The sequence below is a fragment of the Macaca mulatta genome, chromosome 4 (assembly GCF_049350105.2).
Source record: "Macaca mulatta isolate MMU2019108-1 chromosome 4, T2T-MMU8v2.0, whole genome shotgun sequence".
Taxonomy (NCBI): Eukaryota; Metazoa; Chordata; class Mammalia; order Primates; family Cercopithecidae; genus Macaca; species Macaca mulatta.
In genome coordinates, this window is record NC_133409.1 from 5,653,682 (window position 1) to 5,671,671 (window position 17,990).

The following is a 17,990-nucleotide window of genomic DNA, read 5'->3' on the forward strand; positions in this document are numbered from 1 at the left end:
ATAAGCTCAAACTCTGAGTCTAAGTCCCTAAGGGAGGACATTAAAGTGCCTCCAGGTTTGAAGATTTCTTAAACCATGATGTAGCCGTGTGTATTTCATTTTTCTGGGGGAGAATCTGCGGCCCATGGTAGCTCAGGGCATCTTTGGGAGGAGGCAGACCTCAAAGCCAGACTTTGTGCAGAGAGCAAACCCGGCATAGCAGGAGCACCTCCTCCTCCAGCTGCTCCATGTAATGGGAAGCAGAGCCACTCAGAGCTTCTCTGCCGGGTCGCACTACAGAATTTCAGTTTCAAAAAACCACTCAGTGTGCCTTCGGTTTTTTAATGACGCTTTGCTAGTCTGGTGCGTTTATTTCCAAACACAGCCAACTCTGGTCACTTTAGTCCAGGGGTCGTGTGGGCACCTACCAGGGGTGACTGTGAAGGCCCCTTTGTTGGCCCCTTTGAGGGCCGACACCTGGCTCTGACTGCCTCTTGGTTCAGGACACTGAAGGTGAGTGCGGGTCCATGAAGCTTCTTATCCCAGGAAAAGCACCAGTGTGGTGCTGGGTCATCTGTCTGCCCACGGCCTCACCCCCACTGGCACCAGAGGCCCACATGACTTGGGGCCTGGCTCCTGGGCTTTGGAGCAGCTGCCCTCATAACTGTTGCCTCAAAATATGATGCTAAGAAACAAAAAACATGTTCTCTGCAGCTGCCTCCCAGCCCCACACACCTGCCGCACCGTGAGGAGATAAAACAGAACTAGGTGCACTTTTTTCCTTTCAAAGTACAGCAACTAAAAGTGCAAAGAGGCAAAGGCCTGCAGGTAGAGAATTCTAGAGTATACAAATACACACCTATACGTACATGGAGTCTTAAAAGATATATAAATAAGAATGTTTAAATTTCTACATATGTGTGTTTTCAGGAAAAATTACATATTGTATTTTCATATATTATAAATATACGTATTATATAATATAGTATTCTATTTTAATGTAATATATATTCTATTTTAATATATTAATCTATTCTGTTATCCTATTCTATTTTATATATATATTAATATATATTTAATTTTTAAAATAATGTTTGGGTTCTTCATATTGTTCAACAGCTATTTGCTTTTTTGAATTTGACAAACGATTAGGAAGCCATGTCTCTGTCAGTCCATGCAGCTGTAGCTCGTTCTGATGGCCCTGGTCTCACTGGCAGGACTCACACAGCAATCATTACAAAGCATACTGATACAGATGGGCCACTGTTGAGCATGACCATGATTATTTTAGTGAGGAGTATTTAGTGTCTCCTTTTTCTTTTCTGTAACATGTATCACTGAAACAGACTTTTTCTACATTTATGTCTAACTACTTTGGGATTTCTTTGTTTGCTTTTTTGTTTTATTTTGTTTTGTTTTGTTTTGAGACAGAGTCTCACTCTGTCGCCCAGGCTGGAGTGGCGTGGCTTAGTCTCGGCTCACCGCAACCTCCACCTCCCAGGTTCAAGCAATTCTCCTGCCTCAGCCTCCTGAGTAGCTGGGATTACAGGCACCTGACATCATGCCCGACTAATTTTTGTATTTTTAGTAGAGACAGGGCTTCACCGTGTTGGTCAGGCTGGTCTTGACCTTGTGATCCGCCCACCTCAGCCTCTCAAAGTGCTGCAATTACAGGTGTGAGCCACCATGCCCAGCCCATTTTATTTTTTATTTATGTAAATGTCAGAGGTACGGATGTAGTTTTGTTCATGGGTAAAGTGCATAGTGGTGAGGGCTGGGCTTTTGGTGTAACCATCACCTGAGGAGTGTTCATTGTACCCATTAAGTAATTTCTCATCCCTCACCTTCTCCCACCCTTCCACGTCTCCATTCTCTATCCCTCCACGCTCGACGTCCACGTGCAGACATTATTTAGCACCCACTTATGAGTGAGAACATGCGATGTTTGACTTTCTGTGTTTGAGCTGTTTCACTTAAAATAATGGCCTCCATTTCCATCCATGTTGCTGCAAAAGACATGGCTTCATTCTTTTTTATGACTAAATAGTATTCCATTGTGTATATGTACCACATTTTCTTTATCCAATCACCTATTGATGGACACTTAGGTTGATTCCATGACTTTGTGATTGTGAGTAGTGCTACAGTAAGCTTGCAAGTGCGGGTGTCTTTCTGAGACAGTGATTTCTTTTCCTTTGGGCAATGCCCAGCAGTGACATTGCTGCATCGAATGGAGTTCCATTTAGTTCTTTGAGACATCTCCATACCGGTTTTTCATGGAGGTTGTCCTAATTTATATTCCCACCACCTTTCTCCACATCCTCACCCACGTCTGTTATTTTTTTTGACTTTTTAGTAATAACCATTCTGACTGATATAAAGTGATATCTCATTGTGGTTTTCATTTGTATTTCTCTGATGATTAGTGATCTTCAGCATTTTTTATACGCTGTTTGGCCACTGGCCCTCTGTATATCTTCTTTTGAAAAATGTCTATTGATGTCCTCTGGTCAATTTTTAATGGAGTTATTTATTTTGTTGTTGTTGTTGAGTTGTTTGAGTTCCTTGTAAATTCTAGATATTACTCCCCTGTCAGTTGCATACTTTGCAAATATTTTCTCCCATTCTGCAGGTTGTTTGTTCATTCTGTTGATTTCTTATGCTGGTCTTAAAAGACTTTTTCTTTTTCTTTCTTTCTTTTTTTTTTTTTTTTTTTTTTTGAGATGGAGTCTCTGGAGTCTCATTCTGTCACCTAGGCTGGAGTGCAGTGGCACGATCTCAGCTCACTGCAACCTCCACCTCCCGGGTTCACACAATTTTCCTGCCTCAGCCTCCCGAGTAGCTGGGATTACAGGCACACACCACCACACCTGGCTGATTTTTTAAAATATTTTTAGTAGAGACAGGGTTTCACTATGTTGGCCAGACTGATCTTGAACTCCTGACCTTGTGATCTGCCCACCTCAGCCTCCCAAAGTGCTGGGACTACAGGTGTGAGCCACCACGCCTGGCCCTGAAAAGACTTTTGAAGTATTTGCCTAGACCCATGTCCAAAAGAGTTTTCCCTAGGATTTCTTCTAGTATTTTCATTGTTTCAGGTCTTTCGTCACTTAAGTCTTTAATCTCTTAGTTGATTTTTGTATATGGTGAGACATAGGGGTCCAATTTCATTCTTTTGCTTATGACAAACTAATTTTCCCAGTATCATTTATTGAAAAGAGTGTCCTTTCCCCACAAAGTTTTTGTCAACTTTGTGGCTTTATTTCTGGGTTTTCTATCCTGTTCCATTAATCTGTGTGTCTATTTTTATACCAGTACCATGTTATTTTGGTTACTATATCCTTGTGATATAATTGAAGTCAGGTAATGTGATGCTTCTAGTTCTAGCTTTGTTCCTTTTGCTTAAAAGTGCTTTGGCTATTCAGGCTCTTTGTTGGTTCCATGTTAACTTTAGTATTGTTTTTTCTAATTCTATGAAAAATGACATTGGTTTTTTGATAGAGATTGCATTGAATCTGTAGATTGCTTTGGGTGATATGTTCATTTTAATGATATTAATTTTTCTGATATATGAGCATGTGCTGTTTTTCCATTTGTTTGTGTCCTCTACAATTTGTTATTACTGTGCACTTTTGAAAGTAATTCTGTAGGATAAATTCCTAGATGTAAAGTTGTCTTCAGAGGACATGCAAATTTTAAAGTTAGCTTTAAAAGTTACCTTGACGTTCCAAAAGATTATGCCAGTTATGCTCCCTCCTACAATTATAAGAGTGTCCACCCCCTAGCCAAACCCAGATGCGATTGATTTCTTTCATTTTTGTTAATGCATTAGGCAAAAGTGTTATCCTATTTAAATATGTGTATGCTCACTCCTTAGAGAGATTGGGCATCTTTTCATGCCTATGGTAGCTGTCAGAATTCCTTCCTTTGAGTATTTTGCTCTTTTCTCATTGATCTCTGGGAGCTTTTGGGCAATAGAGAGTTTAGCCTCTCATCTGTTATGTATGATGCAGATTTTTTTTCCCCATGAGGCATTTATCCTTTTGTTTTTCTTAATGATAAACTTGAAATGGGATCAGTCTCATGGCAGTCATGCTTTTGAACACGGATCTTACAGAGATCAGAAAAATCTTAATGGAAGGGAATTCCTCCTTTTGTACTCTGCCTTGCTGTGGACAGGAGCAACAATGTCCAAATGTCCTTGAAGAGCAGAGCACGTGCACAGCACACACGCAGTTATGCAGCTGTGGGCACAGGGTGGGACCTGTGGAACCTAGAGACCAGATGCTAAGGATATAGGATTCATGTTCACTGACAATTCCATCCTGAGGTCATTGGTGCCTTCTTAATTGAGTCTGGAGTGGGGAGGGGTGGAGGACTGTGGTCAAGAATATAGAGTAAATCCAGAAGTTAGCAAACTAAAAGATGCCATCAATGATAATCCTAAAGTTTTTGTTCTGGGTATTTTTGCCATTTAAAAATCAGATCATTAGCACGACCCAAAAGAAAGTAGTTTCATCTGGTTCAGCATTTCTACATGTGTGTTTTACCTTTTCCTCCAACACAGGCATACACCACGCGCACATACACACACATGCACACATGAATTGCATACACATACCACATGCACACACACTATCGCTTCACCCCAGGGTCACCCAGCTTTCATGGCATCTGAACTCTGCCCCTGTCACCTGCAGACTCTCCTGGTGTCCCCCCGAGTGCAAATGCTCATCACCTGTTTAGAGGATTCAGCTTTGTGGCCTCAAGCCTGATCCAGGAGCCCTCACAGCAAGATCTGCACAAAGTCGCAGTTCATCCAATTGTACAGGTAACTGTGTTTGCCTGCAGTGGGTTGGGGGCAAGAGGGCACTTGGATGATGGGTGACTCTGGTGTTCCCTGTGACCTCAGTCACCCGGGGGTTGGGTGCTTAGGATGGGTGGACTTTAATCACCAATTCTTCTTCCCTCGCACTTCCCATTGTTCTGAGTGTCTGCCATGATGGTCCCTCATGGTGGTCCCCCATGGTGGTCCCCATGATGATCTCATGTGGTGCTCCTTCATGGTGGTTCCTGTGATGGTCTCACATCGTGGGCCCCCATGGTGGTTTCCAATGGTGGTCCCTGTGACGGTCCCCATTGATACTCTCCATGGTAGCCTCCTGTGGTGGTCCCTGTGGTGGTCCCCATGGTGTTCCCTGGGGTGGTCCCCTGTGGTGGTCCCCATGGTGATCTCCCTGGTAGTCCCTGTGGTGGTTCCCATGGTGGTCCCTGTGTTGTCTCCGTGGTGGTCCCTGTGGTGGTCTCTCATGGTGGTCCCTGAGGTGGTATTCATGGTGGTTCCCATGGTGGTCACTGTGGTGGTCTCTGTGGTGGTCTCCCATGGTGGTGCCCATGGTGGTCTCCCTGTGGTGGCCCTGTGGTGGTTCCCTTGGTACTCCCTGTGGTAGCCTCTCGTGGTGGTTCCCATGATGGTCCTTGTGGTTGTCCCATGGTGGTCCCCATGGTGGTTCCCATGGTAGTCCCTGTAATGGTTCCCATGGTGATCTCCCTGGTGTTCCCTGCGGTGGTTCCCATGATGGTCCCTGTGGTGGTTCCTATGGTGGTCCCTGTAGTGGTCTCTGTGGTGGTCTCCCATGGTGTACTGAGCCCTTGCTCTTACCCTACCTGGCATTTGTCTTAAAGAGGGAAGGTAAAGCCCTGGGAAGAATGTCACTCTGGTGTCTATGGCCAGAGACGAGCATCTTCACTGTGTGTGAGTCCAGCCAGGACCCTAGGATAGCAGTTTAATTTGTCGGTATCATTTTCCCATGATGAAATGTAATCTTTGGGAGGTCTTTGGAAGGTGATATTTTTATAATGAGTTTCTCGCCTAATAAATGTAACCAGAATACAGAGAATTCTAAGGGATTAAACTTAATTAAACTTAATTCTAATTATGATTAAACTTATTTAAGAATTAAGTCCGGGTAAGTTGGATGGCATTGGATTTCCATCCTATTTCCTTCCCTGTGGCCTTTGGAGAAATACAGGTGTGGAAAGTGGAAGTTGTGACAGAGCAGGCTGCCATGGGTGGCTTTCAGAGCAGGTGGGTGCGGCTGCTGTATGCAGGTCAGAGCAGGTTGTGACTTGGACACTATGGAGTCAGATTTCCAATGAGATGTTTCCATCCAGAGCCTTGCTCTGCACACAGGCATTGGAGCCACACACCCAGTAGTTGCCAGCACTTGCTTTTCACTTTCAGATTCTCCTGCTCTCAGATCTTTGCAAGAAACATACCAGCCAGTGGGCACAGAATGGCCTGGTGTCTAAAAGTTAAGAGTCATAGCCCAAGGAATCAGAGAAGTTGAGATTTAGGTCGAGAACATCACTAAGTAACTCTGCAGCCTTGGGCGGGGGGGGGACCCTTGAGCTCCTGGGCTCCAGACACTCGGGTTCACAGTCGGCACTTCTCTTCGCCCCACATTCTGTGTGAGTGTAGCTGCCTCATCCCCTCATGTGAGGGTTCCAACAGCTCTTCTTCTCTTGGTCCCTCTGCAGCAGTTACACGGGAACAACATCCACTTCACCGATGGCTACGAGATCAAGGAGGACATCGGGGTGGGCTCCTACTCAGTGTGCAAGCGATGTGTGCATAAAGCCACTGACACAGAGTACGCTGTGAAGGTAAGGCAGGCTGCTGAGTGCGCAGGGCCCTGTGTGAGTGCAGCACGTGGGAGCACATATGGTACGTGGGAGCATGGAGCATAGGAGCATAGCAGGGCCCTGTGTGGGTATAGCGCATGGGAACACGTATGGTACATGAGAGCATAGAGTATAGGAGCACAGCAGGGCCCTGTGTGAGTGCAGCGCATGGGAGCACATATGGTACGTGGGAGGACGGAGCATAGCAGGGCCCTGTGTGAGTGCAGCGCGTGGGAGCAGGGAGCATAGGAGCACAGCAGGGCCCTGTGTGAGTGCAGTGCATAGGAGCACGTATGGTACGTGGAAGCACGGAGCATAGGAGCACAGCAGGGCCCTGTGTGAGTGCAGCGCGTGGGAGCACGTATGGTACGTGGGAGCACAGAGCATAGGAGCATGGCATATGTGCTCGTGTGCTCAGCTGTGCAGTGACTCCAGCAGGAACACCTGAGCCTGAGTGAACATTCTCTCTATTTGCCATTTTCCAAGCTCTGATATGATGGAGTTCAGTTTGCTTTGATATGCGGTCACCCATTAAAAGGTAGTTTTGCAAATCAGGAATATTTTCAGTCATATCCACCACGTAGGGACTGAGCACCTCTCGTAGCTTTGTGTATGACATACACCAAGAGAAAAGTTTTGGGGCCCCAATCTTTTGAGAAAATAGAGTTGGGGAACAGGTATAGGATTTGGCAAGGAAAGGAAGGAAAGAAAAGAGGGAGAAAGGAAGAAAATACTTTAAAGAAATAAATAAGCTTGTATTATTCACAACAAACTTTGGCAGAGAGTTAATGGTTTTACTGCCAACCGTCAAGAACAGTATAGAGAAACAATTCTTTATAACCCTATTTGGCAATCTCTACATAGTAACTTTAGCTTCTGTAATTGTTGCTGTTTAAATATTTGATCTGGCAATCCAGAATACCAGTTTCTAGAGATTTTTGGTTAGTAAAATGTAGATTAAAGGTAAAGCTTCCTGCTAAAATCAGAATCAAATTTATGTTTAAAAGAAAAAAAAGACACATTGTACATCCTCTCTAAAAGACAGCAAGAGACACTTGAAACTCCGCCCCTTTCCAGTGGAGCTGAACCCCAGGCTGTCGCAGAGCGAGGTCCCAGCCTGTGCTGCCATCGTGACTGGGACCTGCCCTGCTTACCCAGACACGTCTGTAGCACACGGTGCTACACTTGCCCTTCAAAGAACATTTGCCCAGCCAGCAAGTAGTGTAAAAAGAGTAATTTTCACCAACTGTGATTCTTCTATACGCTGAAAAGATTGTTCAAAATAATGACAACGTTGAAATGACCCAATCCCATCCTCATTTGCCCAGAGCTCCACTGAAATTTTGTGAAAACAGGTATTTCAAAAGGGTGGATCCTCAAGCATGGCCTGGGATCCTCAAGCATATTCACTGGGAATGTCTACCATGTTTCTTGCACTGGGAAAACGCTTTGCTGTCACAAACGACGCCAGCCGAAAAAAATCTCAGGTCCCTTGATTTTGTTTGGGTCAAGAATTTATGGATTATTGACAAATTTATCTGGAATTTCTCAAGCAAAAAAGAAAGTTTAAATATAGAGAAATAATCCATTTGTGATTTGCTCCGATAGCATCTCTGTGTTTAGTCTGCCCAGAGTCTTGAACACATCCAGGAAAGGTGAAAGGAAGGAAACAGATCATGATTTACAGTTCCCGGGACTGTAATTGGGTGGAGACTGCAGTGAGCATTACTGTCATGGTAGAATGTCCACCCGTGGTGTGAAGAGCAGGAGAAAAACAGGTTTTGTTATGAAGTGGTTGCCTCTGCAGCCGGGGGCATGTAAGCTTCGTGCGTTTCTAGAATTTGGATTGTTGAGGCTGGTTTGTCCTGCTCCTCCATCTCATTGGGAGAGTTTTTTAAAGGAGAACTTAGATGGGCACCTACCATTTGCGTATCCAGGTGCTGTTCCTATGTCCCGATGTTCCAGTGGTGAAGAGTAGACCTCTATTCTGCCTTAGACAAGAGAATTTCACTTGTATTTTGAAATATATTTCACATATGCTTTGTAAGCCTACATGGGCTCCTTGGAATTTTTTTCTGTCTTGGTCATTGCTCACAGAATTTCTTTAGGTTGTTTATTGGGTGACAGCAATCCCAGAAACAATCACTGCTTCCCAGTGAGCTCAAAGAAACAAGCCTGTGGGTTGGTCAGCCCAGCAGCCACAGTGCCCTTCTAGAAACAGCCCGCTACTGTGAGGCAGATCAGCCCCCGTTTTGTGCCTCTGCAAGTAAATCCCCCAGTGACGAGGCGATGGTGTGTTTTCTCCTAATATTCCCATATCCAGCTCTTATATAGATGCTGTCTGAATTCAGCTTTGTTACACGGCTTGTAACTCAGTCCCTCAGTCCTCAAAGATCTTGTTGAGGTCAAACTCTGTGGAGTTTCAGCAACAGCTCTCGAGAAGCCAGGCACTATGGCTGTGGCCGATGGTAGAAGAAAGAGCCTGGTCTTCCTGTTTCTCTTTCACAAACCTTGAAGTTCCCTGGACAAATTTGGCCAGCGGACATGACAGGGATTTCCCTTGTCCCTTCTGAGACTACAGTGGGTCATAATGTGTGGTCTGGAAGATGCATAAATTAACCAAGCACGGGAAGGTGCAGCCCCATGAAGAGCCCCGGACTGTTCAGAGAGATGTGGCTCATGGTCCAGAAGGCTCCTATGACCAGAGCCATTTCAGAAGCACGTTTCAGCTGGCCAAGGGAGCGGTGACAATAAGTTCATTTATCTGTAGGTAGACATGGTTGTTTAGATTTCCTCCCACGATGAACAAGTTGGCATTTCTGTGCAACGAGCTTGTTATTTAGAATGGACCCACTTGTTACCAAAACTGCTTTGACCAGTGCAGAGCACTGTGCGGTTTTGTTTTCAGCATTTCCAGGTGGAATGTAGTTGAAATACTTTCGGCCTTTGTCTGTATCCACTGACTGTTTCATGAGAAGCAGCATTCCCACCTATTGACGGACAGACTAAGAAACGGCAAAGTTCAGTGACTTCTAACATGACCCAGAACTAAGCATGTGGCAGCTGGTTGTCTGATACGTGAGCTGGATCTCAGCTCAGCAGATGTCCAGCCGAGACTGTCACTAGAATCCAGCTTTACCACTCCCAATTGCCGCTTGAGCCATATACAAGCCCACCTACCCCTGGCTCATGGATAAAAACGGGGTCTGCTTCAGAAGCAGTCCTGTCAGAGCCAGACAGGGCATCCTCCCATTCAATGGCATGGATGACCCAGAAATGTCCCCACCGAGTAATGACAGAAAGAGGAATGCAGCAATCTTTACTAAACAGTGAGGAGATTGACCAGAATTGATGGATTCTGCCCAGGGCAGTCATATTCATTTGGGGTGACTGTGGCCCCCAGCGGACACTGGCAATGTCTGGGGACTTTCTGGTTTTTACAGCTGGGTAGGGGCTCCTGGCATTGGTGAATACGGGTCAGGGAAGCTGGTTAGCATCCTGCAGTGCACAGGACAGCCCCTACAACCTGCTGCCCCAACGAAAGGTTGAGAAGCCCAGCCTCAGCATCCTTGTGGGTGAGGGCAAGTGTCATGTAGATAAAGGCCAGGAGGCTGATATTTTGGAGATGGAGATGGAGTTTTTCTTCTTCCTTGAGTTTCTGGTGAGTCCTTTAGCAACAGGATGATGATTGCCCAACAGCTCAGTGTTCCCCACGTGCTGCAGGGCAGCCCCCACCCCACCCCACCCCACTGTGACTGGGCCACGACTTAAAGTGCAGGCCCTTCTAAGAGGAGAATGGGGCCATCTCTTCACCTCTGTGAGGGTCAGGTATGGAGGTTCAGAGTGAATATGGAATCATAGTAGTTCTCACATTCTTAGAATATCATTATATTTTGCTTTAAGTTACTTCTTCATTTTTGCAGGTTTCTAATTTTGCTACCAGAGTTACCCTGAAACATGTAAACTACATTTAAGGTTCTACTTAAACCAGTCTACCCGAGTAATCAAACAACAAGATTGTTCGATTTGCATTTATTTTCAGCTGCATTTTTCACTTGAGTCCCTGCTGTATGCTGGGTACTGTGCTAAAGGTTGTGGGAAGTGATAGCTCGAATTAGTCCTAATTTTAGTACCGATTCGAGCTGTCACAACCTCCAACACAGTACCCAGCTTACAGCAGGGGCTCAATTAACATGGGCTGAATGACAACCTGGATTCCCAGGCTTGTCCCTCCCTCTCGACTTTGGCAAACAACAATAGAATGTCCAAGATCCTTCACTGGGGCAGTCTGGCCTCGGGCGGGAGGACACCGACCCTCTTCCTTCTCACACGCACAGCATCGTTTCAGGCTGGACTTGATGCAGCGCATTCTGCCAGTGCCCCCAGCCAGTGCTCTGATGGTTGAATGAGAAAAGCAATTATGTTCCCTCAGCGCTTCCTCTTCCTTTTATCAGGCACATTATAGATGAACAGATGTGCCCTACTTTCTAATAACTACGAACCATTTTATTGGGACAAAATAGCTAAGTAATCTGATGTAAAACTAAAGTACGCCTTTGTTTTTATAACCAATCCAGGGAGACTAGTGGTGGGCGATGCAGTTGTCCAGGGCTTCAAAATACCATGACAGATGGCTGCATAGCTGTCCACGCATTAGGGCACCCTGCATTTAAAATAAGATTCAAATAGAAGTAACTATTAAGTGTTGGAGGTAATCGTGATCCAGGAGGATTAAAAGGGAGGGGAGAGGTGTATTTGAAAGGAAAAATAATATTCCTATTCCATCAAAGATGCTGTGTTCACTTTATAAGAATTGAGAGAGGAAATTATTTGTTTTTATTTTATTCTTAGGTCTTTGTTGCTTAACGGAATTAGGTACATATTCTAGATAGTGCTGATTTGTATAAATGGAAAGATTCCTGGCATTATATTGGTGGGGGAATATGTAGGAATATGTAAATGTATACAGTTGGCCCTTGAACAACACGAGGTTGAATTTTGAGGATCCACATATGCAGATTTCTTTCAGTAAATATATTGGAAAATTTTTTGGAGATTTGTTACAATTTGAAGAAACTCACAGACAAACCACATAGCCTAGAAATATTTAAAACATTAAGAAAATGGTATGTCAGGATGCATAAAATATACATAGATACTAGTCTTTTTATCATTTTCTACTATAAAATATACACAGATGTATTATAAAAACTTAAAATTTATCAAAATTTGTGTGCTCCAGCATAGACCATACATGGTGCCATTTGCAGTTGAGATCAATGTAAACAAACGTAGATTCAGCATTAAATCATAGCTGCATCAAATTAACTGTGGTGAATACGGCACTACTGTAAGAATTTCACAGCGGCCTTCCATTGCTGCTGTAGTGAGCTCAGGTGTTGGAAGGATCCGCTTTAAATGTCCTGTGACACTCATCATCTCCATGTGAGCAGTCTGTGTATCCAGGGAATTGGGAATAGCCGTAAAAAATGGTATCTTGTGGTTCTCACGTATTTTTCACCCTGTTTAGTGCAGTACCATAAACCTTGAGTAACACCATAGAACCCCTAAGAAGTGCCATGCCACTAGGGACGCTGTGTGTGCTCCCAAGAAGAAGAGAAAAGTCATGACATGACCAAAAAAAAAAAAATAATAAGTTGAATTATATGATACGTACCCCAGGTTGAGGTCTGCAGCTGTGAGTCCCCCCCTTTTCAGACAGACGATCCATCTTGTGAACAGACGGCATAAACTCACTATATCCATAAATACAGAACCATACACTGAACATATTTTCCTTACGATTTGCTTAGTAACATTTTCTTTCCTGTAGATCATATTATTACAGAATTTGTATTAATACAGTATATAATACATATAACGTACAAAATATGTGATAATGGACTGTTTATGTTATCAGTAAAGCTTTAAGTCAACAGTAGGCTATTAGTAGTTAGGTTTTGGGGAAGTCAAAAGTTATATGTGGATTTTCAACTTCTTGAGGGGGTCGGTACCTCTAACCCCCATGTTCAAGGGTCAACCGTCTACACATATCAGAGCTAATTCACTACAGAAATGTTAGCTTGTGTCACTAGTATCTCCCCTTCTCATAGCTTCAAACAGGTACCTTGAGAGAGCTCTTGGCCATCTCTACTAGTGACTCAAGTTCTTATTTATTATAGATGTCATAATAGGCATAAAACTACATCACTCGAGTGTCGGTTTTGCCACCTTGACCCTCTTTTGCAAAACACCAACGTCAGTACATATATGAAGAGGAAACTGCCTGAGAACTGAAGTTTCTGAGACCAGGAGCTGCAGGCGTTAGATAGAATGGTGACGAGAGTTATGAGGATGACGGGAGTAAATACTTCATACTCAGTACGTGCCAAGCACTGCTATAAGTGCTCTGTATGTGTGAAGTCACTTAATCCTCACAGCACCCCACGGTGTAATTATTTTCATTATCCCCATGAGGGAACAGAAACTAAGAATGGTTCAACACATATACGAGAAGTCACAGCCGGTCAGTGGGAGAGCAGGTTCCCTTCCAAGCAGTCAGACCCCGAGTGCACACTCTCGTCCCCTGTCCGGCAGACCCATTCGTCATAAGGCGGGGAGCCCCAGTGTTCCATTTCAGCCAGATGCTCTATGCCTCTCAGAGTACCCAAACCGTGAAAGAATGAGGCAGCGTTCAGAGCAGATGGGGCTGGGCAGTAAGGCTGGGCTTCAGAATAGCTGGGAAGTCAAGTCACGGGACCTGCAAGAAAAATCCATTGTTTGATAAACAGCCAAGGTCCCTAGGCTGTAAGGGGAAGGTGTGCCAGGTACAAGCGGAGCTCTGTGTAAAATCGCACCTGAGTCTCCTGGTCTCACGAGTCTGGGTGTACCCCGGTGGAAGGTCCTGCTGCCACCAAGTGGGCCACGGCTCAGCTGTGTAAGCGCTGAGCGGCAGCCAGGCCGCTTCCTCCAGCTTCACCTCCGAGGGCACAGCGCACCTGGTTCCTCCAGCATTCAGCTGCGAGGCCACTGTCAGGGCACCGGCCCCCGGCAGCGGCTCCAGCTTCCTTCCGCACAGCGTTCAGGATGGTCTGCGTTCATGTAGACCTTTGTTTGCAGTCTGTGCTCCAAGGTCACTGGCAGCACTAGCCCCGGCTCCTGTGGATCACAGCCCGCTCGTCTTCAGGGCAGCGCCTGGGCTTGTTGAAGAAGCTGCATCTTGAAAGAGCCCATGGCCTAAAGCTGGGCGCTGCAGTGAGCTGCACGGGGCTGGAGAAGGAGAGGACTCCAGGGAGCTTGCGTTCAAGCTGACTCCAGAGGATCCAGTGCCAGGTCCTGCAAAGAATTCTAAGCCATTGAGAAAGCAGCGGATGGCTCCACCATGGGGCTTCCCAGTATCACATGGGGCATTAGCTGCACCCCTCCTGGGGAAGAGAGGTGGCTGTGCTGCTGTGTCAAACCACTGTGGCCAAACCTGGAAAGAGAGAGGTCAAGGCCAGTTCTGTTGTTAGGGATCAAAATGCATTTTTTATAGAAATCATGTGAAAATTTGAAGCAAAGAGAAACAGCAGTTGAGAGGTGAGCTATGTGGAGGAGCAACATTAACCATCTCGAGAACTACAGACAGAGGCTGTAGATGCCTTCACAGCCACAGCGGAAACACAAAGGAGCGTTCACAAGCACAGAGGCTGGGACTAGGAGCGGTTAAATAAAATAGAAAAGAGAAAAGAAAGAAAGCAACATTTAGATGGACAAGGAGGGAAACTGGGTAGCTTTGGTAACAGATTGCATGACTGAGGAAAACGGTGGCGTAAATTTCTCTTCCACCAGAAGAGACTTAAAGAAGACGGGAGAATGATGGTATCGCCTGCCAGAACAGCAGCTCTGTCCAGCCTGTGTGTCTGCACAGGCATTCTCTAATCAAAGAAGCTCCTCAGTGGAATTGGCTGGGCAGTTGTATTTCCTCGAAACACACATTGGGAAGCTGCCTTTGTGGACGATTTAACCCTTTGCCCGTTTTCCCCGAGAATACTCACGGGCAGCACTTGCAGCGACAGCGTTTGCCCCGAGATAACTTTGCCGCGAAATATCTCGCTTTTATTATTATTTTTGCACCGCTCTAGTATACTGACTTTGGAAACAAAGGACATCATTCTATTGATAGCATTCTGTTTTTAGTAGTGGCATTTCCATTTACAGAATATAGTCGTCATCGATCGTTGATAATGTCAAATCCTAGAAAACGTAGCATTCCTACAGGGGATGTTAACTTCGTTCTCAAACAGTTGTTGGCCAAAGATTCATTTGATGAATCCAATTTTTCCAAAATAGACAATTCTGATGATTCACACGATTCTGATATTAGTTCTGTTTAGAAATAACTCCAGTAACAGTTTTTAAATTTTATTTTCACATTGAAAATCAGTCATATTTGCTTCGGCCTCAATGAATGTGTTTATGTAAAATTAAATGAGTGCTGGCAGTGAGCTGCATGTTTTTTTTTTCCCCCAAAAGAGAAAGGCTTAATGTGATTGGCTCATGGTTTTGTTTCTCGTATGCTCAGCCCCTCCCAGCAGGCATGCGGCGGAAGACGGTCATCAGCAATAAGATGTAGCGTGTGTCTCCTGCCCACTGCCATGTCCCCGAGCCCGTCTCACAGGCTCCCACCCACCAGCCAAAACTTGGTTCTCGACTCTCCCACCACAAACCTCTGCCCGGTCTTTCAACATGGGCTAATTTCCTATTGTTGACGCAACACATTACCCATCTAGTGGCTTAAAACAACCTGAGCTTATTGTCTTCCAGCTCTGGAGGTCAGAATTCCACAATCGGTCTCACTGGGCTAGAGTCCAGTGTCCGCAAAGCTGGTTCCTTCTGTGGGCTCTGGGGACTGAGAGTGGATACACAGCAGATGGTGGCCAGGCCGGGTGCCCAACAGAAGTCTGACCTGCAGCTGCAGCCAGCCCCTTTATCTACAATACACAGCTCGGGAGGCCAGTGACTGTGTCAGACTTGCAGGAAGCCAGATTGCTATCTCTAGTGACAGCCCAGGAAGCTGAACTATAACTTCTGTGACAGTCAGCCCTACATGGCCAGGACTTGATGAATGACTGACAGCTTCCTACGTTCTGTTCCTGCTTCCAACTCAGGACCAACCAGAGAACACAAAAATGCACCCGAAGCCCACAAGATGCCCCAATTTTAGTTCCCCACCTCCGTCTTTTGCAGCCTGCAGCCCCCTTCACCCGCATCCATCTTCCCTACGGCACGTTCCCCCTGCTTGGGTTATTTACTGCCTGTGTGCATGGCCTCGTGAGAACATCCACTCCAGGGCAACAAAGGCTTTGCTTTTGCTGTAGTTCCAGCACCTCAAGAAAGTCGGGCACATGGCAGGAGCTCACTCAATTTTAGCAGACAATGAAGAGGCTCCTCATCTTCATTTAGCATATATATTTGGTAATGAAAGGCTAAGTGTTGATTAAAAGAAAAATATATGGCCAGGCGCGGTGGCTCACGCCTGTAATCCCAGCACATTGAAAGGCCAAGGTGGTTGGATCACACGAGATCAGGAGTTCAAGACCCATGACTTGAGCTTTCCAGCTATTCTGAAGCCCCGCCTTACTGCCCAGCCACATCTGCTCTGAACGCTGCCTCATTCCTTCACGGTTTGGATACTCTGAGATGCATAGAGCCTCTGGCTGACACGGAACACTGGGGCTCCCTGCCTTGTGATGAGTGGGTCTGCTGGACAGGGGTCGAGAGTGTGCACTCGGGGTCTGACTGCTTGGACGGGAACCTGCTCTCCCATTGACCAGCTGGCCAACCTGGTGAAGCCCCGTCTCTACTAAAAATGTAAAAATTAGCCGGGCATGGTGGCGTATGCCTATAATCCAGCTACTTGGGAGGCTAAGGCAGGAGAATCATCTGAACTGGGAGGCAGAGGTTGCAGTGAGCCAAGATTGTGCCACTGCACTCCAGCCTGGGTGACAGAGCGAGACTCCATCTCAAAAAATCAATTAAGTAATTAAAGATAAAAGAAAAATATGAGGCAGAAGCTTTACTTCATATTTGAATTTTTAAAATGGAGGTTTATAATATAATTGTTCAACAGAGCACTTCGTGCCTTTGGAATGCATTTCATTCTGCAGCAATCCCCTTGTTCAGGAAGCTGGTTACTTTTTTCATTCATTGAGACTTTTTAATTGGACGCTTTTACTGCCACAGATGCAGGGCAAGGTGAGAACATAGACCTGCTCCAGGGAGCTCACAGCTTAGCCATTTAGGAATTGGGTCAATGACAGAACCAGAAACTACACCAAAAAGTGGAGTGCAACTCTGGAATCTGAAATGAAATGCGCTTTACAGTTGGTTTGGCTCTTTCTCTTGGCCTATTGTTTCTTCAAACACATGGTACCGATACACATGCCTGTTCACTGGCGGTTCCACTTGTAAATTTCCCTTCGATTGTCTGAAAGCCCATGCAGGAGAAGGAGAGAAGACCGTGCAAGCTCAGTGGGGCCGGGTTTTCTCAGAAAGAAGCACATGCGTAAAGACGCAGCTACTGCCCATTTTCGGTAGCAAATTTTTGTTGTTATGTTATTAAAAGTACCTTAGTTTGCTTTAGCAACAGAATCTGATAAGAAATAAAGTGAGATCCTTAGAACTGTACAAAAATATGTGTCACCCAGCTCTTAACTACAGTGATGCAGCTCTGTGTCACCCAGTTCTTAACTACAGTGATGCAGCTCTGTGTCACCCAGTTCTTAACTGTAGTGATGCGGTGTGACCACGCAGGCCTGGAGCACGGGCCAGCCTTCCTGAGGAGGCTCCAGTCTGTACTCACGTGAGACCGTTGAAAAGAGCGTGGTGTTTCTGTGCCCATCTTCACACTGTGTGTGTAATTTGTCAACCAAAAAAGAAACGGAATGAAGACAGATGCCTGGCATGAGTAGAGCTGATTTTTAGAAGGAGAACTGATGAGCTTGGACATTTTCATTTTTTTCCACCAGGATAAAACAGGAGTTGTTTCTCTCTGTCATTAGTTTAAATTAATTTTACAGGAGAAGGTGTCTGTTAAATTTTACAAATGATTACACGCTCTCCTACCTTTTTTCAAATATGATACTGATCCTTTCGGCAAGTCAAAGGAAATGGCCTGCCTAGCGCGAGCGTTCTGCAGTGTGAGAACCTGTTCCCGCCATGACTGCCTTCCAGGACTACCACCCGCGTAGTTACTGCCTCGAAGTCATCGGGTCAGGTTGCTCAGTGTCCCGGGAGACGGCGTCTCCACTGATGGAAAGCGACGAGAAAGACAGGGAAGGTAGAGA

The 17,990-nt window shown here is 45.5% G+C and overlaps 1 protein-coding gene across 7 annotated transcripts in view; it reads left to right on the forward strand.

Moving 5' to 3' along the window:
• RPS6KA2 (ribosomal protein S6 kinase A2) overlaps positions 1 to 17,990 on the forward strand; it is a 452,599-nt gene that overhangs the window by 409,655 nt on the left and 24,954 nt on the right. For all 7 annotated transcript variants that reach the window (XM_015137669.3, XM_077999204.1, XM_015137670.3 and 4 more), the window contains 2 exons: positions 4,680 to 4,810; positions 6,520 to 6,645. In XM_015137669.3, coding sequence (XP_014993155.1) covers positions 4,680 to 4,810; positions 6,520 to 6,645 — 257 coding nt within the window. The remainder of the gene's footprint in view (positions 1 to 4,679; positions 4,811 to 6,519; positions 6,646 to 17,990) is intronic.